The sequence below is a fragment of the Antechinus flavipes genome, chromosome 3 (assembly GCF_016432865.1).
Source record: "Antechinus flavipes isolate AdamAnt ecotype Samford, QLD, Australia chromosome 3, AdamAnt_v2, whole genome shotgun sequence".
Classification (NCBI taxonomy): Eukaryota; Metazoa; Chordata; class Mammalia; order Dasyuromorphia; family Dasyuridae; genus Antechinus; species Antechinus flavipes.
Genome location: NC_067400.1, coordinates 259,006,662 through 259,033,707, shown reverse-complemented (window position 1 = coordinate 259,033,707; position 27,046 = coordinate 259,006,662). Strand labels below are relative to the sequence as shown.

Sequence of the window (27,046 nt, the reverse complement as noted above, 5' to 3'; positions counted from 1 at the left end):
ATCCTATAAAGGATTTGATGTTCCCTGCAGAATTCAATTCAATAATATTGAAATGAAATGAGACTGAATTGAATTGGGTATATTAGACAGTTTGATAATCCTGAAGAATTGGAGGAAAGGGCAAAGATTCTGATTACTTTTGATGGTAGGATCATTTTTAGGGTCCTTGTCTGCCTTTTTTCTCTCTCCTTTCTTACCTTTGAGACAAGCTGTACTGATGGATCATTAATAAAACACACATTAACACTTAAAGTACTTTCCTGTCTTTGTATGGCTTCTGCTGATAGACTAAGGATGAATGAATAAAAAAACATTGAGTTCTTTCTGTGCCGAACACTGTGCTAAATCTTGGGATACAGCAACTAAGACTTGCTCCCAAAAAGAAAATAGGAGTGGTGGCTTTGGTGAGGTATTTCAATACAGAAAATCAGTATTGGTTTGATCATTGTTCTAGAACTGAAAAGCAAGGCAACCAGATGGAAAAGTTTGCATGCTGCTAAAGACAGCAAGGAGAAGATGGTTGAAGACTAGAATAAACATAGATCTCATATGAATGCTCCATGTTTTCCTCCCAGACTCATCTAACAAGCAGCCCTGACTGGAGCCTTTTCTTCTCAAAATATCTTGCTTTTTCATCCATGCTGGATGCTGCTAGATCACTGGTTGCATCTTTTACAGAGATAAGAAGCCTGAATGCAGCAGAAGAATCTCTGCATTTCTTTTACAGTTCAGATGTGTGATTTCTCTCTTTCCTGGAACAAAACCAAAGTTATTTAATTTAAGATGAATAATCTGCCTACAAGTGTTTATTCGCCATGTGTTTCATAAAACCTCTGAGCGGGAGACAAAGTCTCAGGGTAGATAACAAAAGGAATGACTTTCATCCACTCAATAGCCACAACAAAGATGTGTGTCCATCTGTTATCTGAGAATTTTTCTAATATGGAAGAGAATGAAAGAGGAAGATGGAACTAAATGAAAAGGAAGCACATTTATAAATTTGAGGTGGAATATAGCAACTTAAAAAATAGATTTTTCTAATAAAAACTCATTTTGATAAAGTGCTGCTATATCTCACATGTTTATAATTTGGCAAAAACAATCTCTGATTCTTTGCCTCCAATTCAAGTCATTAATATTAGATGCAGCTAGGCAGAACAATGGATAAAGCCCTGAGTCTGAAATAAAAAAGAATTGAGTTCAAATCTGGTCTCACTAGCTTTCTAACTCTGGGCATGTTTTCTCAACTGAAAATAGTGACAATGACAATGTCTATCTTGTACGGTTATTGTATAAAATGAGATAATATTTGTAAAGTGTTTAGCAGAGTGTCTGGCACATAATAAGTGCTATATAAATGCTTATTTCTTTTCCCAAATATGAAAGAGCTCTTGAAAAAAGAGTGAAGAGTAACTATCAGGAGGAAAAGGGTAAAAGGGTTCTGTATATTGGTTGAACCAATTGAATAAATAAAAAGAAGTCTTTCAAAGAATTTATAGCTCACCTCAAGCACAAAAATTGATACATAAGAGAGCATTCCATTGAAAGAATCCTATATTTATAAATCAAAGAAATTGGGTTAAAATGTTAATTCTGTTAAGGACTAACTTTGCTAGTATTTTGGGTATAATTTTACCTTTTTGGATGTCAGATTACTCATCTGTAAAAGAAGAATAGACTTAATAACCTCTAAGGTTTCAGTTCTAAAATATCATTTATATATATATATATATATATATATATATATAATATATACACACACACACACATATATATATATGTATATATATATGTGTGTGTGTGTGTTTAGAAACCTAGTTTAAGAGCTTTAAAATATCTATATATCTATAGATATATTAGATATATCTATAGATATATTAGATATATCTATATCTATATGTTTGAAAACATAGGATAAGACCTCTAAAACATCTATATATCTATATCTATATCTATATCTATATCTATATCTATATCTGTATCTGTATCTATCTATCTATATGCTTGGAAACCTAGTATAAGAGCATTATCTTAGCTTCAAAAGCCCAATGTTGTATTACTGGCTCTGCTACTATATTTGTTCTTATTATTGTTCAGGTATGTCTGACAATCTGTGACCCCATTTGGGTTTTCTTAGCAAAGATACTGGAGTGATTTGCCATTTCCTTCTCCAGCTCATTTTATAGATGAGGAAACCGAGGGAAACTGGGTTAAGTGACTTGCCCAGAGTCACACAACTAGTAAATAAAACTGGATTTGAATTCAGAAAAAGGAGTCTTCCTGACTCTTAATGAGACTTCTTAGCCTAGCATTGTCTGCACTATGGTGCCACTTTGCTGTCCTGTCTCTGTATTATATCAGGCAAATTAATTGCTTTCTTATCTATAAAATTTTTTGCATTATATACCTCATGGGATTTTTGGGAGGAAGAGACTTTGTATACCTTAAAGCACTCATTACTATTATTACATATGTTGACGTACATGAACAAAAATATAAATGCATGTTTATGTTTATATAGAGAGTTTCATAGCATGTTAGGACTGAAACATTAAAGATCATCCAGTCACTCACCCCCCTTTCATAGTTAATGAAACTGATAAATTAAGAGACTCACCTTACTCACATATTAAATTAATGGCAGAGTCCGATCTAAAGATACTAGACTACTGCCTAGGTTGAGAGTGCAGTATTCTTTCCACTGTATTTTGAAATGAAGCTGTCTATTCTCCACAATATCATGTTGGCAACTAGTAGGTTAAACTCTTTAAGCTGACAATATATATAAATTGACAATTTGACAATTGACAATTTATCTCGTATCTTTCCAGGCATCAAATTTAAGCTCTAGCTGACCTCTCATTTGCAGAGACTTTTCAATCATTTCTAAAAATTTGGTCATTTTTGTTCTTTGGGAAATTTGTCTCTCCATGAATTTTCAAGAATCTTATATAAATCTTTGAACTACGTTAGATGCTTTGACTTATGCAGTCAAGCTAAATGATGCTTGTTTTCTGGGAGGTCACTTGAACACTAATCTTTTCTTATTTTAGCCATTTTCTTCCAATGATAACACAAGGGAAGTGGTTAGTTTGGGCAGTATGCTATTGTTCAAATACAATCTACACTAAATACTAAATATATGTTAATACAATGTTATTATTGTGAACCACATGCCTCCAGTTTTTATCTGAAGGGTCTTGAATTTAAAGTTAATCATGAATCATCAGCATAAGTCCTTAAATGTAGGAACTAAATAAGGAACTAGCTTATATAGCTTGTTTCTATTTGATCAGACATGGCCAGGAGTATGTACATTTCAGAGGCTGCAAAGTTTTTTGGAAGATGTAAGTTAAGCTTTGCATAATGACAATATTGTAGTCTATGAGATTTATCTGAAACACGATTATTGCTAAATAATCTGGTAATCTAGTAATCTAGAGAGTTTAAGGGACTCTCCCAAGTTCACATAAATGATTCATGGTAAAACTAACATCAGAACCTGAGGATTTTGTCTTACCAATAAAAAAGATGTACTATTCTTAGTGGACCACAGTCTGAACGGAATATTTTGTAAACAAATTAGTGTTATTGCTTAATGTACAAATAGAGTTCAGTTTACAAATCATTTTAAGGAAGGAATATGCCTGGTTAATTTTATATAAAAAGACTCACATTTACGTACTTCATAATATACAAAACTCTAATTTCTGTGACTCTTTTAGAAAGGCTGTAAAAATGTTATTATATTCATTTTATTAATAAGGAAATGGAGGCTCATGGAGTCCAATGATTTGCCTAAAACCAAATAAGGGGAAAGTAGCATTACAGGGTGTGAACCCAGAAATTTTTGATCTAAATGTAATGTGCTTTCCTCTGCTTTCCCTAAAATGTGTTGTGGTAAAAATATTGATGTCATTTGTATAAAAATCATCATGAATGTTTAAATCATAAGTAGAGTCTGAGCTAGTCCAGGGTAGTCAATTCATAATTTCATAGTTGACTGTTCTTCAGAACTTCATCTTAATCTTCATAACTCATCTTCCTTTAAGATTGTATCAACTCTGAAAACTCACTTTGACCCCGGACTTCTTTTTCTCTGATACAAGGGGGTAAAGAGTGGACCTTTGAAAACTTCTACCATATCCTCCATTTAAGAAAAGGAGTAGAGGCAGCTTTCCCATAATTTCCCATCTGTCTATAGAACTTCATCAGGCCTGGCGCTATGTACTATCCTTCTCCCATTTCTCCTTCCATTTCACTTCTTCCTCCATTAGATTTCTGAGAGAAGGGATTGTCTTTTGATTTTCTTTGTATCCCCTGAGCTTACTCAGCACAATGCCTGGCACAAAGTAGATGTTGAATAAATGCTTATTGGCTATTTATGTCCTATCTGCTACATGACCCCAATCAATAGATTCGAAAGGGCTATGTTTCCATGCTCATTAATATTTAATGCAAATATTTTCAAATTCCCTCATGTTTGATTAAGTCCAAATCTAAAAATCTGGTAGTAGAATTCCTTATGGAATCTTAAGACATCCTGACATCAGATAGTATGGAAGGTTCTTTTCTCCTCAAGAGAGTTTTTTTTTTTTTTTGTCCTTCATATAGTACCAAATCCTTCATTTTTAACCTCTTTTTTCTTTGACTTTTCTTTGACTGAATTTCTTATATGAAATTTCTTTTCCTGCTCATCTTTCCCACTCATAGGATGCTTTGGTCAACACCACTGAAACACTACAGTCACAACTCCTACCAGATTATACTCTGGGACCTGCTCAAAGGAAAAATATATATTAACTTTGTTGATTTATAACTGGAAAATTTTAAGTTCAAAATATAATCATTTTCTTCTGTATATGTGACATCACTACTTGAAAGGCGTGTCTGTATATGTGATGCAGCACACTTTGGAATTTTGTTGATAAGTCATTTGAAAGGTTCAAGGAGTTAGTACCTGTACGAATCATTTTGAATAGGGTTGCTTCTGATAGTGCTGAGCAATATTACTGAATCCTCTTCTAAGGACCATTAACTTTTGTGTTTCAACTGCCCTGGTAGCTATTCAGATAGTTCTTGAAATGCACATATCCATGAATGAAGAGGAATCGAGAAGCAGCACAATACCCTGTATACAAGCAGAATGGCATAAAGGATAGCATCCTGCAGTTGAAGTTAGGAAGGCTTGATTTAAGTTTTTCCTAAATACTATTAGATGCGTAGCTGTGAGCCCCTTTACTTCTCTGAGATTTAGTTTAAGATTAATAATAGTACTCATCTCAGACTCATTGTGAATATCAAAGGAAATGTGTCTAAAGAACTTTGCAAACTTGAAAGCGTTTTGTAAATATAAGTTATTATTATTGTTAGTATTATTTAAAGTAGTAAAAGCATTAGTGTTAGTGTCAGGAAACTAAGATTCTAATCCTTAATTTGACATCTGATATGAAAAGAGGAGAGGTGGGGAGAGAAGAAGAAAGTTTCTTCATTACCTGATTTAACAAGACTATTGTAAAGAAAGCATTCCCTAAAGTTTAAAGGTTTCTTGGAGTGTGAACTATAGTGAACTGAAAAGACATCAGTTCTAATCTTGAAAATCCTACAACCCTTCTCATTTTGAAAACTATCCTCATTCACATTCATTTCTAACCCCAAAGCAAAACTTTGCAAGTCTATCAACCCCTATCCCTATAAACACACATACACACAAACTGTTAATCTCAGAAATAATTCTACTGTGTGTCCTAGTATACCCTTCTTCCCTCTTTTCTTTTTTTTTCCCTTGAGGCAATTGAGGTTAAGTGACTTGCTCAAGGTAACACAGCTAGGAAGTGTTAAGTGCCTGAGAGCAAATTTGAACTCAGGCCCTCCTGAATTAAGGGCTGATGTTTTATCCACTGTGCCACCTAGCTACCCCACTTCTCTCTTTTCATGGATTGAAAAATGCTTCCCTGGATGTTTGATAAGAGAAATGAAAACACAAGCTTGAAGTTTCATTCACAACCAGCTAATTGGCAAAGGAGCGTGAATATAAATAGAAATTGATTCTGTTTCAGATAGAAACCCTGAGAGTCTTCCCCTTCAAGATTTTTTTTTTATCGGAAAAGAACGAGTGCAAGAAATAATGTTGTCATTATAAAGTAATCATTAAATAAAAATAAATAAATAAATAAATAAATAAATAAATAAATTTTTTTTTTTTTGACTAGATGAAAGAAGCCATTCTCTGCCTCATTTCTTAGCTAGTCTTAATCACTGATTGGACATTGCCTCAGTCACACTTAGAATTATTAAAGACTTTAGTTTATTAAGAAAAAAGTTATCTCCCATTGCATTCAGGGCCATCTCCAGCTGTCCTTATCTATATCTTGCCACTGGCAGCAGATGGGTCCGGAGGGGAAAGTGAAGCTGGTGGCTTTGCATAGTCCTCTCTCATTTGAATCCAATTCACTTTCGTGTCATGGTATCACCTCAATGATGTCATGGTCTTTTTTGAGAATGAAAGACAAATAAGAATAGCCAGTATCTATGTCAAGCAAGTAAGTGCATTAGATATTATGGAACACATTATGACAGATCATTGAGTGGAAAATAGGATTGAGTGATAGGGCCTATACTGGTTTTATATGTATGTTTAGAGTGACGGGTGATATTGGGCTAAAGGAATATCTTTGGGAAGAGGCGATGAACTTGTTTTACATAGGGATTTCTGAGAGTGGGCTTCTGTTTCTATCTGCAGCCTGTAGGGCTATTTCTGGGCAGCCCTTCTTTTCTCCTCTGTCCTCACTTCCATTTCCCTTTTTCATAGGCTTTCTCACCCAGTTTTTCTAGCAGGGGTTCTTAACGTGGAGTTCACAGACTTGCCAAAGAATCCATAGAGAGATGTCAGGGACTCTGTGAACTTAAATGGATTTAATATATATATATATAATCTTTATTTTCACCTTTACTTTGATTTGTTTTATGATCTTACAGTTTTATTTTATGCATTTAAAAACATTTTATGATGCAACAAAAAGATTAAGAACCCCTGTAATTGGCAGGTGATCTAAAATGACTCCCTAAGAAGGTCAGGGTTTTCCAAGAGCTTGAAATAATAAAAGATCTTGTGGGGAGAGAAATGGTGATAGCTTCATTTTAGGGGTTTTAGTCGTCAGGGAATGCCTTCTGGTTTATTTGCTGTGTTGATTTTGCAGGAGAAGAAATAATGTTTTATTTTAACCTTTTAAACTGTGTTATTTCAATTATTAAATTAGTAAAGTATTTTAAAATAGGTTTAGTGGTCCATCAAGGACTTACTGCATTTTAAATATCAAACTTGAATGAAATACTAACTCTATAAGAGTTTGACTATAGAAACTATTGTGGAAGATTGTTTTATAGAGAAAGAACACCATGAAAGTAGTCAATGACCTGGGTATGAATCCTGCTTTAGTTAGTCATCCACTACATAGCCTTGGGCAAATACTTAGTATCTGTGAATCTCAGCTTCTTCATCTGTAAAATGAGGTATTTGGTTAATATTACATATTAAAACTTTTTTTTCTTCCAGTTATCAATCCTAAGTGAGTTTATTTTTCCTTAAATTAAGCATTTATGATTTAACAGATCTGATAGTAACCCTAGTTGGCTGAAATAATTGCCTGGAGGATCAAAAACATCTGTGGGTTCAAAAGCTGAAATAATAACTGAATTAGGCCTCCAGTTTGGCCTCTGGTAGAGATACTAGATCTCACATAGACAAAGGAGATTAGAAGAACATACAAATATAGCTGCTTATGCCATAATGCATATACATATTGGTTGATAGCTAAAATTGCAGCATCTGAATACATGAATATAACTATTCCACATGCATCTGTACAGGTCTGAAATTCTTCCCTTAAACTCATTTGACTGATGATAGTCAAAATTTATTTAAGATATCCTATATGTAAATGCCCCAATATATATCATTGCATTGCCCTAAGCCATTCCTAAATGAGCCAGGTTGTTGTCATGGTCTAGATATTCCAGCATTCCAAAAGAGAGCCTGAGTTTTCTTGTTAATTATTTTTAATGCCAGCTAAACTTGGTCAAGCATGTCCACATTCTTGGTGTTTGGAATAGACAAAGGACAATTTTTAGCAGCAGCAGCAGCAGCAATCATAATCAAGAACAATGTAACATGGAGATGAAAGGTCAACAATAGAAAAGGACTCCATAGACAAATCTGGGACTCCTTGTGCCCAATGTCATTTCTTCCAAGGGATCTTCTGATGAGTGACAACTTATCATTTGTCTGCCTTCTTTCCCCACTAGTGCTCAGGGGCGGAGAGCATTCAGAGCAAAGTGAGGAAAAGATAAATCTTAAAACTACTTAAAGAACTTGGTCCAAGGGGAGGTAGAGTAGGAAAGGGAGGAGCAAACCAGGAAACTGATCCCCCGTGTTTTCCTCTTGACCAAACACATGATGTCTATTAGTAGAACGTGAATCAATCACATCATAAATGTTACTTCTTCCCTGCTTCTCTCTATTCCCTTTCTATCCCCGGTGCCTCAAGTGAGGGAAATTATCCTGCTGAGTCGAGCAGCTATCTGTCCTTTGGGGATTCAAGAATCCCACAGCGGCAGCCACGATGCCAGCCAGTCTTAGAGTGCCTCCAATGGGCAAGTCTTAGGAACTGCACTCTTCACAGTGGCAGGAAAGGATGTACCGGTAGGTAGCTGTGAGTCTCATGCCCCCAGAGCAACGAAGCCTCAGGGCCTTCAGTTTGGAGGTCTGAGGTCGGCAACAATGACAGGTAGAGCGGAAGGGCTGCTTCAGGACGGTGCTGAAGGAGACAAGAGGCTCTGAACGGGAGGGCTGGCTGCAATGCCCCTCACACCTTGCCAACAGCACCATCTGAAAGAGAGAAAAGAAAGTAGTCAACCTAGTTTGCCAAAATTTCCATCTTTTTGCATCTGCAGTACATGTAATTAGCAAGACTTAAAAAAAAAAGAGTTTTGGAATACTTGCTACTTGTGTGACTATGCACAAGTCTCTTAACCCTATTTGCCTCAGTTTCCTCATCTATAAAAGGAGCCGGAAAAGGAAAAGACAAACTACTCAAGTATCTTTGCCAAGAAAACCCCAAATAGTTTCAAAGGATTAGACAAGACTGAAAAAACAACGCAACAAAATGTTAAAATCAACCACTATAAGTTTATTTTCCCCAAAGAGATTGTGCACATTCACACACACTATGTTTTACATTAGTGTTTCTAACCAGACAGAAAAGGAGAGAGACCCTAGACAAAAGTGGAAATATCTAAATCAACACAACTTTAAGGACACACGCCTGAAAATAATAATAGAATTAACAGAGCCCACTAGACAGTCAGTAGCTGTTATATTTTATTCTTTTTTTTTTTACTAATGCCTTTTATATTATGTCTCTCCCATATGACCATTCAAATATCCGTTTTTACAAAAAATTAAAGTTGGGGGGATGGATAGAACAGTTCAACAAAACCTAATAAAACATTGGCTGACAGCACATGCAATATTTCATATTTATGGTCTCTCATTTTTAAGGTGAAAGGAGAATGATGCTTTCCCTTCTATACCAGGCCAATTTTAATTGTTACAACTGTGCACTGTTCAATCAGTATACATTGTTTTCATTATGTATTCCCCCCCCCCACTCTGCTTACTTTACATTGTATCAGGTCATAGAACTCTTCCCAAGGAATTCTTCACATTCACTGTTTGTTATGATGTAATAAAATCTCACCACACTCATAGCCCACATTTTGTATAGCCATTCCCCAATCAGTGAGTACCTACTTTGTTTCCAATTCTTTGCTACCACAATAAGTAGTCCATGAAGATTTTCTTTTTCTTTCTTTTCTTCCATTTGTTTTTGTTTGATTTTTTTTTTCTTCTTGGGTCACATGCCTAGCATTGGGAGCTCTGAATCGAAGAGTATAGGTGTTATAATTATCTTTTAAATTGTTATTTTAAAGACAGTCTAGGAGAACAAGATTAATGTTGGAAGATTGGAAAAGGGAAAACAACATGTTTATCTAGAAAATGTAGAAGATGGATGTTGCTAGGAAGCCCAATGGCAACCTTGGCAGGAGCGCTCCAACCGTAAAGACTCCAGAAGAAAGGGAGAATGGGCTGACTGCCTGCTTAAGTTCACAGACCAAACAAATTGGGATGTAAATTGGGATGACTTATTTTTTATACATGTCCCTAATTCTTGCAGAGTTCTCTCACCTCTGCTTCCTGGAATCCCTAAATCTATTCAAACCTCAACCCCACACTAAGCATTTTCTGTTCCTCTTATTTCTGCCTTCCTTTCCCATCTCATAATTTTTTGTATATATTTTAAATATACTTTTCTGTGAGCACATTGTCCCCCTCTCCTAGAAGATTATAAATTATATCCAAGCAGCAAGTTTTCATTTTTGTCTCTGTGTGCAATGTACTTGGTACATAGTAGGCACTTAATAAATGCTTGTCTAATGAAATTGAGTCCTTTCATTCAAACTATTATTTGCTTGATACCAAACTATTGCTGCCTGAAGTACCTTCTTTGATCAAATTGTGAACTAATTTTGACTTTACCTCTACTTTATTTAATTTTACTTTAACTTACTTTACTTAACTTAAAGTATTTAACATTTCATTTATCAGTAAATCAATAAGCATTTATTAAGTACTTACTAGGTGCTAGGGCTAAGGCTGGGGGATACAAAAGAGGCAAAAAAATGGAGATCCAATCAAGTGGGCAAGACAAGCAAACAAATGTGCTATAAATAAGATACATAAGAAATAAATAAGAAAGGGAAGGAACAGATTTGAAAGCAGTCCAGAAAGACTTCCTGGAGAAGATGGAATTTTAGTAGAGACTTAAAAGATCTAACTCTAGTTCTTTCAGTTTTATAATAGCTCTCATTCATCTATCTGGTTCGAGATCTTGCCTTATTTGTCTTATAATTTTGACTTCTACCTGTTCATGAATCTTCTACCTTTGTACCATCCCCCTCCGTATCTTAAATAAGAGAAATTTCAGTTAGTACCATGAGCTTCACTTAGTCACAGTCCTTAATAACCTCCTTTAACTGTCCTCCCCTCTTTATATTTCCTCTGGATAATAATACAACCATAGTAATTGCATAACATTAACACTATTATCTGGAAGACAACACAAAGAATCAAGCAATCACTTAGCAACCACATTAAAAAAAGAAGATACTAGAACTCAACCACAATAATTGTGAAGAAGAAATGATGACAGGCCAATTTAATTTATTTCTCCTATATAGGAGAATAACACACAATAATAACACAACATGTCATAATAATAGCAAAAATAAGCTATGAAAACTATCTTCATTTTAATCTGGCTTTTTCACTCTGTTCTATCTTGATAAAGTACCATGGTTTTTCAAACCTATCATCTCTCACAAAGCTGCCTTTTACCTCTGTCTCATCCCCCCCTCCAATATCCACTTTCTTTTCCATAATCTTCTGGGCTGCAAACTTCCATTCCCAGGCAACTTTGGTGGTTGGGGCAGAAAATCTGTTAGACCAGAGCAAGACTTCACCAAATGTTTATAAAACACCTACTCTTTTCAGCATTTATAAAGCTGAGGAGGTGGGGAAGAGAAAGAGAGATGCCTGGAGTTTCCAGTAATGTAGAAGCCCTACCCATCAAATCCAGGAGAAACAGAGATTTTTATAACAATGTAATAAATTCTGGGTGAATTTGTCAAAGAATCTTTATGCATTCCCTACCCCATCCTCCCCCTGCTATGTTGAAAATTGCAGTTAATTTCTTCCTGCCTTTTGTGCTCTCCTATTGTCCTTCTCTTTCTAAATGCTAGACTAAATAAATGTTTTATTTATTCATCTGACTAGTTCATCTGACCCTACAGGTCACTAGTTCATCTGACCCTACAGGAAGCCCCTTAACAGATCTTAATGCATCTTTACCAGAGCTTGTCAGCTATATAGCATGTGTGCCAAAGCTTGCAGAATCTGCTTATGTTATGACTACTCAATGCATCAATGTTTGTGAGAACCATGGTCTTCTACCACTTCCTGTTGCAAAAGCTGTCATGATAATTCCTCCCTATTACCTACTCAGAAAAGTCAATGTAAGGTGATCACCCTAGTTTCTACAACTCTTGGTATATCAAAAGAGGAACCACTAAATTGACACATTACATTTGAAAGGTTTTCAATATCTCATCCAGGTTATGTTAGGTGGATGAAAAACTAGATTCAGAGTTGCATCCAAGATTTGGTTTTATTTACATTGAAAAACATCTTTCCATTATCTTTGTTTTCAGATATACACTTCTAGACTCCCCCACTGAGGGATCAATCCCTTGTCTTAATAAAGAATAAAACAGAAGAAAAAAAGTTGTGAATTAACTAATATTTACTTGAATAATATTATTTTCATTGTTTGTCCTTCATTTTTTGAAGAAGACTAGTGACATCATGGGATGCCATCTTGATTTGTGCGTAAGTTGGATTTAAGTGATGCAGAGTTATCCAAAGTCATCAACCTTGGTCTCTTTTCTGGAGTCATTAAAATCCAGTGAATAGGGAAAAGCCAAGATGACTGAAGATGGCTCAGGATACTGTGGATAATTTTGGTGTCTGACCAAGCTCTAAGTGCTCTACAGTGCCTGCTTCAGCTGACTTCATAGTCACTGATAAATTATTCTCATCTGCCCATTCCACTGATGGTCATTTCCCCAACTCACTAGGACTTGAGGTTTATGAACCACATTAAATCTGGGTTAACTGGTCTGCTGTGATAGTTTGGCTCCTGTGCATACTACTTGGAATCACAGGTGAGATCTGGATGACAAATAGACACCAAAATTGGGTGAGCAGGACTAAAAAGAGCTTAGTAAGCTTGGCAAGCTCTCATACCAGAAGTACTAGTCTTCCTTGATCACCTATACTAGTCACTTGGACATAGTGGGGATATAAATTAGGTGGCTTGTACTCTGGGTGGGGCATTTACAATGTGCCTAGAGGGGAAGGGCATAAGGACTCAGGAAAGTAAATCAAAGAGGATGCAAATTATAACATCGTTGAAAATGGATGAGTCAATCAATCTATAAAAATTTATTAAGTGTCTCAAAAGTATCAAGTTCTTTGCTAGAACCCTGAACTTAAATATCAGAATTCCCTCTAGATTTACTTTACACTGAGGATCCCTTGATTTCAGAGGTATAGATGCTCCCTCTAAGGCAGGGGTCCTCAAACTTTTTAAACAGGGGGCCAGTTCACTGCCCCTCAGACTGCTGGAGAGTCGGACTATAGTAAAAACAAAAACTTTGTTTTGTGGGCTTTTAAATAAAGAAACTTCTTAGCCCTGGGTGAGGGGGATAAATTTCCTCAGCTGCCGCATCTGGCCCGTGGGCCGTAGTTTGAGGACCCCTGCTCTAAGGATTTAGATATCAATTCCTTTAACAGACAATGTTGGGGTCACTTTGTCTGTGACCAGAGTAAATGTGAATATCATAGGGGATCTTTCAATTTAGTTGAAGAATGTGCCTCAATCTTGGATCCATTCAAAACAAACATTTATTAAGTATCTCCTATGCACAGAGGATATAGAGTCAGGTCTGGAGTCAGGGAGCTTTGAGTTCAAATATGATCTCAGACACTTATGTGACTCTGGACAAGGCACTTAACCCTCTTTACCTCAATTTTCTCATTTCTAAAATGAGTTGGAAAAAGAAATAGCAAACCATGTTCATATCTTTGCCAAGAAAACCTCAAATGAGTCACCAAGAATCAAACATGAACAGAAAGTGATTAAAAATCACTACCACCACTATGTTCTAGGTCCTGGGAGCCTTTTTTTTTTGAGTATTGATGATATTGAAGATTTATAACTAAGAGATATGAATGAATTCCTAAAGGAAACAAAGTTTATGCAGGCTCTGACCCATTAAACCAGAAGGTTCTGCATATGAAGGATGGCTTGACAAAGTTCATTTAGATTGAAGAAGGCAGGAGAAGACTGAAGAAATAGCAGCCCAGTTAGAATGCAACATAAAGTATGTATAAGGAAGTAATGGGAAATTAATTATGTCCAAATTGAGGAGGGTCTTGAATATCAGGATAAAGGGCCTGTAGTAAAAAATGATGATGAAGATGATAATGAGCATCTATACATTGATTTGAGATGTCCAAAGTGCTTCATATATGTTAACTCATGATCCTCATAACAAATCCTATGAGGTAGGTGCTATTATTATCCTTACTTTTCAGTTGAAAAAACTGATACAAAGAGAATTTAAATGGCTTAGCCAGGATCACACTATTAGTATTTAAGATAGGATTTGAATCCATATCTTCTTGAACTCTAATTTCTATGTTCTAACCACTGAACTTTAGACTTGCCTAGTGAAAAGGGTTAAAAATGTAATAATGTTATAGGATCACATGAGACACTATTTACAATAATATTAATTATTATTATTAAAATATTAATTGTTGTTAAATATTTATATAATGGCTATAATATGCCAAGCATTAGGATAAGCACTTTATGGTTATTATTTCTCATTTGTTCTTCACAACAATACTGAGGTAGGTGCTATTATTATTTTTATTTTTACAGGTGAGGAAAGTGAGTCAAATGGAAGTTAATTGACTTGCTCAGAGCAAATAGCATCTGAAGTTGGATCTGAACTCTGTCCTTCCTGATTTCAGTTCTGACTCTCTGCCCAGCTATTCTACCTAGCTACTAGAATCTAGGAAGTACTATGTAAATGCTACATATTATTATTATTATATACAATGTTATTAATATTATTAATTTATTTAACTGACAAGAGAATAAATCTATTCTGTTGTTTTCTACTTAACCTTTATGAGGATCTATTATTAAGTTAGCATGTGTTCTTTGTGGTCATATGTGGAATCTCATGAGCATTTTATTTCTCCTTGTTAGAAAAAGAAATAAACATAAAATTAAACTTTTAGTAAATCATAGTAAAAAGTTCATGCACTGATGTCTTCATCTGAGCAAGTAATCATCCCATTTCTTAAGACTGGTTATAATTTTTCTTTTCTTTTCTTGAATTTTTCATTTTCTTGGAGAAGAACATGGTGATCAAGATAAGACAGTGAACCTAACAAACTGATTGCCAACCATGGATGTGTGTAATGAATTTTCCTTGAACAAGATAATTGGAAAAAACATTTTGTTTTGGGAAAACCAATGGAAGTTTTAAGATGCTTCTATCTACCTCTCCAGGACATCTGTTAGTTGATTCCTGGTAAAACATATTGCTTTTTTCTAGATAAGGCATGCATGCAGCCCCAACTCTATTTAAAAAACAAAGAAACAAAACTTCATCAATTCGATAAATTCATTAAACTGAAAGAAGGTTGAACAGACTTAGTAAAAAAAAGAAAAGCCTGAATTACCATCTATTTTAAAAATAAAAAAGTATTCGAATACTTCTAAGATTAGCACATATAGAAATATGTCATTATTTAAAAGATGTTCTCAAAATTCTGCTTTAATCATTAGATATGAATCATTTACAAGTAATAGCATAATTTTCATAAAAGTATTATTCTACCAACATTCCTAGGAAACAAGGTTTGAAAATAATTTGGTCTTTTTAAGAATTTCAAACATTGTCCCACTTTCTCATTTTTAAATGATTTTGACTTGTACTATTTACACAGAGTGGAAAAGGTCCTACCAAATTAAACATGTCATTGTAGTATGGCATATCATACGACAATATAAGTACCCACTTGAGGACTATGTAAGCAGAACACAACTCTGGCAGACACCACCGTGAAGAATAGATCAAATCTGTTTTCCTGGCAACTTAGCTAAGTATGGAAAGATTTATCAGTAATAGGCTGATCCCTTAGTGATGAAATATTTCATAATGGGAACCTATGAAAAAAGGAAAAATACAAAATAGCCTTCTATTCTGTGTAGCCTTTTTCAATTTCTCCAGTGATGGTGGCAGAGTTGCAGAAAAGTGGGTGGAGAGTAATGAAAATAATATGGTTTTAATACCTTATATAAATATTAATGTAATCATTGATACCTTAAATGTTAATTCTTTTGTTCAGTGACCAATAAATAGGAATAAAACTGTAGGAACTCAATTACTTATAAAGGTAATTCTTTATTAATACCAGCTATATGCCAGGTACTGTTCTAGGCACTGGGCATTAAAAGAAAAAAAAAAAATTAGTAGTCCTTGCTTTCAAAAAGATACTCCATCTCCCAACTCTGAGTATTTTATTTATGAGTATTTTCAATGACTGTCCTGAAACATTAAATATTCCCCTCCTCATCTTCACCTCCTGGCTTCCTTGTTTTTTTTTTTTTTTTAAGCACCAGATAAAACTTTTCTGTCTACAGGAAGCCCTCTCTTGGATTCATTTTATTCTGGAGCTTTCCCTATGTTGATTATTTTGTATTTATCCTATATATAGTTTGTACATAGTTGTTTACATGTTGTCGCCACTACTAGACTATGAGTTCCTTGAAGGCAGAGTATTCATTTCTGTGTATCCCCAGTGCTTAGTACATTGCCTGGCACATAATACATGGTTAATAAATGTTTATTAACTGAGTGACTGCCTGACATATAACTAAATGCAAAATATATACTAAATGAATATAATTTAATTTCAGGGTGACTGGGGGCATTAGCAGATTAGAAGAACAGAAAAATTCTGATTTAGGAGATGATACCTAAAATAAGTTTTGAAGGAAGATAGCAGCTCTAAAAGGTAGAGATGATGAGGGGGCAACTTTTGGTATAAGCAAATAACACAGAAATGAGGAATAGACAACAATAAGGAAATGTGTGAAGGAGAAGAATGTAAAAGAATCTACGAGTAAGTTCGTGTCAAATTGTGAAATACCTTAAATAGAGGAATGTATATTTTATTCTAAAGTAAACAGGAAGTCATTTAAACTTTTTGAGCAGTAAATTAAGAAATGGAAAGGCTTGAGACAGAAAGACCAAAACAGGAGATAGTCCAAATAAGAAATGATAAGGGGTTGATTCAGGGGGAAGACATGACCAGTAAAGGCAAATGCAAGACTATGAGAGATACTGTAAAGAAAATCAATAATAACAATAATGGATAACATTGATAGAGAATACACACATGTACATACACACACTTGTGTATGATAAGATTCTCAGAATATGTCCAGATCACTGGAGTTTGAAGCACCTTCTTTCTATGTTCTCCCAATTTTAAATTGTCTTCAGTTTTAAGTGTCAAATAGAGGAATTTACATTTTAAATTAGAGTTGACTAATAGCTAGAACAGGCTCTATCTTTCAAAACTGTCAGACTGGGACAGTCCTTTTCTGTTACATCCAGAAAGTGAAGATCAAAAAAAAAAAAAAAAAGGGTGGGGGGAGGGAGGGGAAGACAGCAACTATATGGTGCAGTAAATAGAGCACCAATCCTGGTCAGGAGGAATGAATGAGGCTTCAGAATAAAGAGCTGGGGTATGTTAAAGAAGGTCCAGTCTATTTCTCTATCTGCCCACCTACCTATGTATTATCTCTCTAACCATCTATTGAAGTATCATCAATCTATCTCTCCACATATCCTCATATTATCTATATAGCCAACTATCAATCTATCCATGTACTTATCTACCTACCTCTGTATTATCTCTCTAATCTAATTATCTATTAACCTATATATGATCAATCTATCTACCTAAATGTATTACCCAGCCATTCATCTCTGTCTGTCTGTCTATCTTTAGCAGGCACTAAAATAGTTATGAGTTGGGTTAAGATTTTAAATTATAAGCTTATTTTAATGATTCCAAGTTTTTCTCCAAAATAAATGTCCATTTAAAAAAAAGCCAACATTCTTCCAGTGATTTTATATGGCTGTAAATTGTATGATATTCTATTGCTGGCTTTTGTGGGAAAAAAGAGGATTGTAGGAGTAGTAATAGGAAAAGGTCTTGAATTGGATAAGAAGGAAAAGAAAATTGTCAGATATTCTAGAAGAATTAGGACTGGTGAAGAAGGCTAAAAATTGAATTTGGGGGAAATTCACACATTTGGGAGAAATTGAGGAAAATTTGAAGTAGAATAATCTTCAGTTTCAGATTCTGTGTGTTTCTCTATGAGAGATGTGAAAGAGGAAGAACAGGCTCAGGAAGACTAAAGAGAATACTAAAGAAGGAAATGTAGTCACTGACAAGTCAAAGTAAATAAGTTTTTTAAAAGACTCCTGGAACAAATGGTGGATAATATATGTCTGCATATCAGTCTATTCTGATGTATTTAAATAGCTGCAAATACTAAACACCCTACAATTTCTGAGGAATTGATAATGAGTATCATCCAGACAGCAACTGACAAATGCATGGTGGGCACAGAGGCTTCCAAATTTTACAAACAAGAAATTATGGAGAAGCAGTGGAAATAATGCATCAGAGAAATGGCTGAATGAAAGAGGAGATGGGTCAATTGACAAAAGCAAGAGTTAACTAAGGCAAAACTTATTGTATCTTGGAAATGTCAAGAGAAATTAAGAAGCCACTTTGGAAATTGGGTGAAGCTCTTATGGTAAAATAGTGGGATATCATGAACAAGAATCACACAAGATAGACAAGCATGGATGGGTTATAATCTGTATTACTGGATAACATTCTGATAAGATCATATATTGATTTACACATTTGCAATATCTATTCAGAGAATAATTTGCCAAACTTTAGCCTAGCTTCTTTACAAATGATTATTACTTATAAATTTGAATTAATGAGCTTTTATTGTATTTTTCTGTTACAACTATATGCCATTCATCTAATTGCTTTTCTTGCTTTTCCATTTCCCTTAATTTTCCAAATGCTTCTACCTCAGTCTCATATTTCTCTTCACTATTTTAGCGTTGGATTGATGCTTTTTTTTACAGGAAGGAAGGAAAGAAGGAAGGAAGGAAGGCAGAAAGGAAGGAAGGCAGGAAGGAAGGAAGGCAGGCAGGAAGGAAGGAAGGAAGGAAGGAAGGAAGGAAGGAAGGAAGGAAGGAAGGAAAGAAAGAAGGCAGGAAAGAAAGAAGGCAGGAAGGAAAAAAGGAAGGAAGGAAAGAAGAAAATGAATGGGGTAGAGGACAACAAAGTTTTGTGCTGAATATAACAGCAGAATATTCTGAGTTTTTTTCTGTTAATTTCTAAATTGTTCGGAATATAATAGAATCAAAAATTTTGTTGTTAGAAAACATACCAAATAAAACCAAGAATTTAAATGAGGAGTGGGGGGGGGGGGGGAGGGTCAATGACCTTACTTTTGCTTAGCTTTTTTTCTTGACCTATTCCATTTTTATGCCATTTTGGGAGAGTCTTAGGGGCAAAGTGTGTTTTGGAGACTCAGCTTTCACTCAGTTCTCATAATATTGTGATTGATTTGGTTTGGTTTATATATTAGAAAGGCAACTAGGTGGTACAGTGGTTAGAATGCAGAGCCTAGAGTCAAGAAGATGAGTTTTCTTAGTTCAAATCTGGACTCAGACACTTACTAGCTATATGACCCTAGATAAGTCACTTAACCCTGTTTTCCCCAGTTTTCTCATCTATAAAATGACATAGAAAGAATGTCAAACATAATGTTTGGCCAAAGGAATGTCAAACTACTCCAATATCTTTTCCAGATATTCAGACAAGACTGAAACCAATTGAATGATAACAACCATATTAGAATTCCCAAACTATGATTTAAGATTTAAGAATCTTTAAATGTAATTACGAGAAATTTCTCACCCTGTCAGCTAGTCATCTGGCATCATGGGTTTTGAATTAGGAACTGAAATAGGAAGTCAAAAGAACAGAATTAATCTCTCTCTCTCTCTCTCTCTCTCTCTCTCTCTCTCTCTTTCTTTCTCTCTCTCTCTCTCTCTCATTCCCTCCCCTACCCCTCCCTTCCCCCCGGGGGTTGGGGTTAAATAACTTACCCAGGGTCAGACAGCTAGGAAGTATTAAGTGTCTGAGCTTGGATTTGAAGTCCTCCTGACTTCAGGGCTGATACTCTCTCCATTGCACCATCTAGCTGCCTCCCTTAATCTCTTTATCTTAATCCTCATTCTGGTTTTTGTCTATTGTCCTTAGCTAGGTATTCTACTGTGACCTAAGGAAGTATTAGATGCATTTGCTCAAAGAGATATTCTGAGCTATCAAAACTCATAAAATGATAGCAAAGAGAAACCCACCAGACCAGAGATACTGTTAAAAAAACACCCACTGAAGAATGTGAATACCATACATAGAATAGAGATGAGATGCTTAGCTGAGAGCAACATGATGATATCACTGAAGGACATCAAAATCCCTGAACCACTTTGAGTATGAATTGACCTGGTCAACATGTCTCCTATATTCATGACTTTTACACATGGGCCCCTAGTTACATGGATTTATGCCATGTATCCCTTCACACTGGGTTTATAGTTATTTATCTAGACTATATCTATAATCTCTCTCTCCCTCTCTATTTCTCCCTCTCTCTCTATCTCTCCCTCTCTCTCCCTCTCTCTCTATCTCTCTCTCTTTCTCTCTCTCCCTCTCTCTCTCTCTCTTTCTCTCCCTCTCTCTCTCCCTTTCTCTCTCTCTCTCCCTCTCTCTCTCTCTGTCCTTTTCTCTCTCTCTCTCCTCTCTCTCTCTCCTTTTCTCTCTCTCTCTCCCTCTCTCTCTCTCTCTCCTTTTCTCTCTCTCTCTCCCTCTCTCTCTCTCTTCCTCTCTCTCTCTCTCTCTCCCTCTCTCTTTTCCTCTCTCTCTCTCTTCCTCTCTCTCTCTTTTCCTCTCTCTCTCTCTCTCCCTCTCTCTCTTTCTTCCTCTTTCTCTCTCCCTCCCTCTCTCCCTCTCTCTCTCTCTCTTTTCCTCTCTCTCTCTCTTTCTTTCTCTCTCTCTTATTGTAAATATCTATCCATTCATGCTTTCTCACCCTTCCTCCCTTCTGTATAGCATATTTGACTTCCCAGAGACCATTTTGACCAAGGTTCCCCTTACAAACTCTTCTATGAGATTGAGTAAAGTAGAAAGTGTGGTAGACTAAGTCCTTTTAAAAAGATGTCATAATCCATACTCACATTAATAGAGAAGCTTGAAGTCACACACACACACATACACACACTCAGAATATGATAGATTTTATATATGTGATGTGTATATGATAGATTATAAGTAGATAGATACAAATAAATATACATATACACATGTGCAATATATGCATGGTATATATGTATGTGTGCATATATACACACATGTTCATTTTATATATGTGCCATCCTTGGCCATGGGTATATATATGTGTGTTCTATTCATGTATCTTCCCTTATCTGTGGGAGATTAACCCTACATATACATGGAAGGATTTTAAAAATTAATTTATTTGCCATGCTGTTTATCCAAATGTTTTCTGTTTTGAAGTAAATGTGTCCTATAGTTTATTGCTAAAAGTAAACGTATTAGAGGAGGCTTTTTTAGCTACAATGGATGCTGACACATTGATTATTTCAAATCTAGGGCAGATTTTCTGAGGGTCTTTATGGAATACAGTTCCCCAGATGTAATTTAATTCTTATTGAATATCCATTGGACACCTGCTATTTGTAAAGATAAATAAAGTCTTGTCTATTCTCAATGATCTTATCAAAATAATTTAAGCAAAAGATAAAGTTCAAATAGTTTGGCTGTCTGCCTCAGCAAGGGTGATGGGAAAAACTAGCAAATAAAATACTCAAGTGACATATTCAGACCAGTCATTTTTGAACCATTACTGTTGTAAAAATGCCTTTCTATCTTATTGTCACTTTCTTCTAGTTAGATTTCCTAACAAGGATTGTGGCCATGCAAAATTTTAATTTTGTTCCTCCAGGAACTATTTTTGAGTCTCTCAAATACAAATAAAAATCAGAGAGCTTTTCTTAGAGTGGAAAATGTGTATCTTTTCCCACAGCCACATAGCTCAATAATATAATGGCCAAAGTATCTTAGCTCAGAATCTGGCCTCACCAAAAATAAAAAATGTTACCTTATTTTACTAAATCATTTGGAAAGTTAAAATTCTAATCAGAAAAACTGGATAAGCCATTAAAAAATATGAATGCTTTACAGAAATCAATTTGATCATACTTTTAATGGTTGATATCAGGCACATATTATCATTAAAATGGTAATTTCTAAAAATATTTTCCATGGTTATTGGAGAATATGTGGTTGACAATAGCTAAAATTTAATATCTCTAAATTTAGCCAGAATAACTCTTATTTTCATTATTGAAAGAACAGAGGTACAGCTACATGAATTTAGTGGCAGAGAGTCTGAAGTGAAACCAAAATCACAATTTCTGAAAACCAAGTTTTAACTGCTGTGGCTTCTTCCTCCTTCTCCCTCCTTCCTTCTGTATAACATATATGACTTCCCAGGTGTCAAAGCCATTTCACTAAGATCTTCCCCCTTGCAAACTTTTCCATGAGATCGAGTAAAAGAGGATGTATAATAGACTAAGTTTTTATAATAAGATGATGTAGTCCATAATTACATCAATAGAGAAAGCTTAAAGTGATAAAGCACTTCCCCGGCCCCAAAATGTGAGGTAGATGATGCATGTATTGTTTCTCCTCTTCCAAAACTAGGACTGACCTGAAGTTGAGTTCATCATCATAGTCAAAGTTAAAACTTGAAGGGAGGTTTCTGGGTTCTACAAAATAAGCTTTCTATTACACTATCTTCCCTTTTTAATGAGCAATACAGTTCTCAGTGCCCAATTTACTATTTTGTATATAGTAAATTCTTAAATAAATGGCCTCTGAGTGAATGAATGAATAGATGAAGCAGTAACAATGATAAATGGAATACATAATCAATTCTTTGAAAATATCTGCATTTTTATCATGACATACTACGAGTATTAGTTGCTTACACCAAATGCTTAAACTCAAAATAGAAATGGACTCCTGCTAGCTGCATATTGACTTAAAACTCAGCAATTAAGATTATCTATGTTGTGTTGTATTTTTATCTATTTTGTTAAACATTTAGGATGGGTTCCAGCCCCACTGAAGAGTTTTGCTGGTCTGATATGCCTCTGACTTAATGTGATAACGCAAAAGCATTGACTCTATATCTAATGGATCAACTCCACTAATTTAGACCATACCACCAAAAGAGTTTGCTGATTATAATCCTTCACAGCAATCCCTGCCCAGCTGGAATGAAAATATGAATTCTCTTGCAGAAGTAAACTCGTGACTCACTCACCTTTGAGCTGCATTTGTACAAAGGGTGACTGATAGAATCCACATAATGATGTCTCATGCAGCGCCCAGGGTCCGAATCCAACATGAAGGCACTGTCCATTTTGCTGTCTGTATCTCCCATAATTGCCAGCAGGGAGAGCACTGAAATCGATGCTACTAGTACATGATTTCTCATTGTTGTTAAAAAAAAAAAATTCCCGGTAATAACAGCAGAGGGAGGTAGAGTATTAAAAGAAGAAGAAGGGAAAAAAACACTTTCAAATCTCAGGACCTAGTTCTTTTCAGGGAAAATGCAAAATCTGGCTGAGGCTTCTTGGTTGTCATTGTCCTTTGGATGCCGTGTTCCTTGGCACTGGGAGGAAGCAAAAGGTTTGCTGCTTGTAATCCTTCACGGCAACTCCTGCACAGCTGGAATGAAAATATAAATCATTTTTCAGACATAAACTTTCCAAGAAACCAATAGGATTAGAGGATTGTGAATTTAGGACTTGAAAGGACATTAGAAACCATCCCCTTCGTTTTACAGATGAGTAAACTGAAGTACCCATGAACACACAAGAAGTGACACAAATAGAATCCGAATCTCAAACTCCACAGCAAGTTTGCTGTTATTATTAGTGTTTGTTTTATTATTATTATTCCCTCATTCTTATATTTTTCAATGGTATAGTACATTGTAGTAGAGTACATAATTATCTTGAACAACAATAAGAACAATGATGATAATAGTAAAAAGGTATTGGCAATATTTTAAGGGACCGAAAGTCATTGCTCATAGATCCTGATAAGTTCATCTCAAGGCACTTTTAGCTCAAATTACTTTAGTGATAGGGTTAAATTGCCTTTAAGTTATACCTCCCTTCCACCACCATTCCCAAACTCCCATTTAGTAATTGAGTATATTCATCCCAATCCAGTGGCAAACTCTGATTTAATGAGAACATGTGGTTGCTTTAATTAGTTAAAAGCACATTCTTAAGAATGAGCATAATTTGTTCCCCATGTGAAAGAAAAAAAATTTCTTCTATAGCCATAAATGTGAGTTAGTTGGGTGGTCTCATTTCTTTCCCTTTTGGATGTCTGTCCAGTTTCTCACTAAGCCATCAGTGACAGCCTCAACTCACCAGAGACCTGGCTTCAAGAACTCTGAGAAAACAAGGAAGATTCAGGGTCAAGAGTAGTAAGTAATCCCTTAGGGGTGGAATTACAGTTCTCATTCTCTATCAATTAAAGACTTCATTTTTTCCCATCTCTATATACCCACCCACTTAATTTTTGACTTCTCTTCTTGACTCTAAACTTTGTGCCATCCACTTGGATGAGATGCTACATCTGAAATATACATTTTGCTTCATGTTGCCCCGCCAGTGCATCTTAAAACTCCTAAAGGGAAACACACATGGTGTTTGTTAGCAAAATCACACATTTCTGCAGATTCCATTTATTCTAAATGTATGTAAGATTTGGAAGGGCAAATGATCACTAGAGTAGAGGCTTTTTATTGTTGTCATTACAAGTTCATATGTCACAAGAAAAAGATCTTCCTAAATTATTTCACTCTAAAACCTTTACATAGCATGAGAAGTATAGGTGCCAAAAGCAAAAATAGATTATATATCAAATTATATATCAGATTATATATCAAATATTTAAAATATTTTCAAAAGTTTGGAAAATTTAGGGACTATGAAATTATGTCCTAAATAAAGGAGCATAATAATTACAAATAAGTCTTCATGAAATATTTGAGACAGAGATTCTCATTTTATTCATTAATGAGGATAGAAAATAGTTTCCACTTTATAGATAAGAAAAATTATCAAGGCATAGTGCCAATAGGGCCAAAATCAGAGTCTATCCCTTGATAAGCTAGTTAACTTTTTTTCCAAAGTTAAACCTTACTTAGGGACTAGAGTCTTAGCTCTAACCAATTCTCATATATGGAGCACCAATAACAATATAAGAGAGTTAGTGAGCATGGATGGCTGGGGATAATATATTGAATATTTTGAATTGATTTTCAATATTGAGGTAAATAAAACCTTAACAGGTATCTTATAGACAGGATCCACAACTTCAACAAAAGTACTCTTGAGATCCTTTCTAATCAATTAGAAAATTTGGTGACCTAGTGCAAATTCATTTGAGGAAAGGGAAGGAGTCCAATCATGGACAATATAAGCCAGTAACATCTTTTTCTTAGGTCCTGGGTAGAGAAAGTTATGAGAGGTGGCCCTTGGTAGAAAAGACAGTGGAGGAAAGGTGGAATTTAAGAAACAGTTACTACAGTAATGGGCTCCTCAAGATCAGAAGCCAGGACTAAACAAGAAAGCAGAATTATTTGAAATGAAGATGCAAAAAAAAAAAAATTCTGATGTAGATTGTACAGGTAAGTAAACATAATGGGAAACAAATGCATCTTTTGAGTGTTGTTAAGTACCCTTGACTAAAATTTTGGTTGCCCTATGCTTGTCATGGTTCTGTATCTATCTCTGCATTCTCCAGGTTCTGCTATTTGATGATAAACAATGTTATCATTGATTGTACTAAGCTCTAGGACATTATAAATTCTTCTGGAAAAGATCAACTATTATAAAAAGAAGTCTGTTCTGTCTATAAACAGGAAAACCCAAGTAGATAAATAACTTACCACAATTCTGAGTACCTAGTATGTGCTTAATAAATGTTTGTTTATTGAATAATTGAATATAGTATATTGCCTAGATTTCAACATGAATTTGGATGTCCAGAGTATGCTTTTCTGGAACAAGCTATACAAGTAGACAATGAATTGGGCTTACAGTTGAAAATGTGAAAAGGAATGTGCTAGTTTACTTTTGGGAAATCACATATCTTTTTTACTCCTAAGCTTCAAATGAAATCTTTTTTGAATTGGCCAGTGCTATTTGTAAGAAATGAGAGAATTTCTGAGATAGGAGCTCCTTAAAGAAAAGTATTTAGAAACAGAGAGAATTTTGATAAGACCTGAGGGGGAAAAAAAGCTGTCCTCAAATAACAAATCTTTACTGAACACAAAAAATGGCTAAAGTATCTTATATCTCATTAGGTAACATATAACCAGTTATGAGGATCTTAAGTTGATAATTGGAAAACTCATAATTAGAACTTTTGGTAAAATGGGACATTTGTATATTGCCTATTTGTGACTCATCTGAAAGAAATATAAATTTGGAGTTCTTACCCTAAGATAGAGGTGAGTTATTTCTCTAGGGAAGAACCTGAGACAGGAGAAAATCAGGTGGGTAAAAAGAAGGAAGAGGAATAAGCCCAAAACAAAGCAGAGTGCATCCTACAGCTTGAAAGAAGCTGAGTGGGGAAGAGTTAAGCCCACTTGAACCTAGAGAAGTGGAAAACATAGAACTGAGATTTCCTCTGCTACTTTAAAGGAACTTGAGCCCAGTGAGATTGATGGCTCACAGAAAAATGATCAAAATGAAAGCTGAAAAGGGTTGTGCTGAGATGCCCAGACTAAGACAGGATTTGCCTCCGTTGGGCAGATAGAGGGAGAGAGGAATCTGAGCTGATTGGGAGAGCCGTTTTATTTACTGAAAGCTCTGATTGGAAGAAAAACATAGCTACTGATAGTTGATTGGAGGGACAAGAATTTCTGCTACCTAACAGAGATGGCTGGGAAAAGGAGAGGGAGGGGGGATTTCTCTTTACTAACTTCTATGGATTGAGAAGAGAAGCCCTCTGAGCCTTGTCTTCTTTGATCTTTACTGTTGCCAATGTCTAGAGAAAGAA

At 35.2% G+C, this 27,046-nt stretch overlaps 1 protein-coding gene across 1 annotated transcript in view; it reads right to left on the bottom strand.

Annotated features, from left to right (window-relative positions):
* Positions 1-8,040: 8,040 nt before the first annotated feature.
* The window catches only part of NDP (norrin cystine knot growth factor NDP), a 51,811-nt gene continuing 32,805 nt past the window's right edge, over positions 8,041-27,046 (bottom strand). Inside the window, exons 2-3 of the mRNA XM_051984992.1 lie at positions 23,283-23,689; positions 8,041-8,887 (exon numbers count right to left, since the gene is read on the bottom strand). Of these exons, the coding sequence (XP_051840952.1) occupies positions 8,660-8,887; positions 23,283-23,456 (402 nt within the window). The 5' untranslated portion in view covers positions 23,457-23,689 and the 3' untranslated portion in view covers positions 8,041-8,659. The remainder of the gene's footprint in view (positions 8,888-23,282; positions 23,690-27,046) is intronic.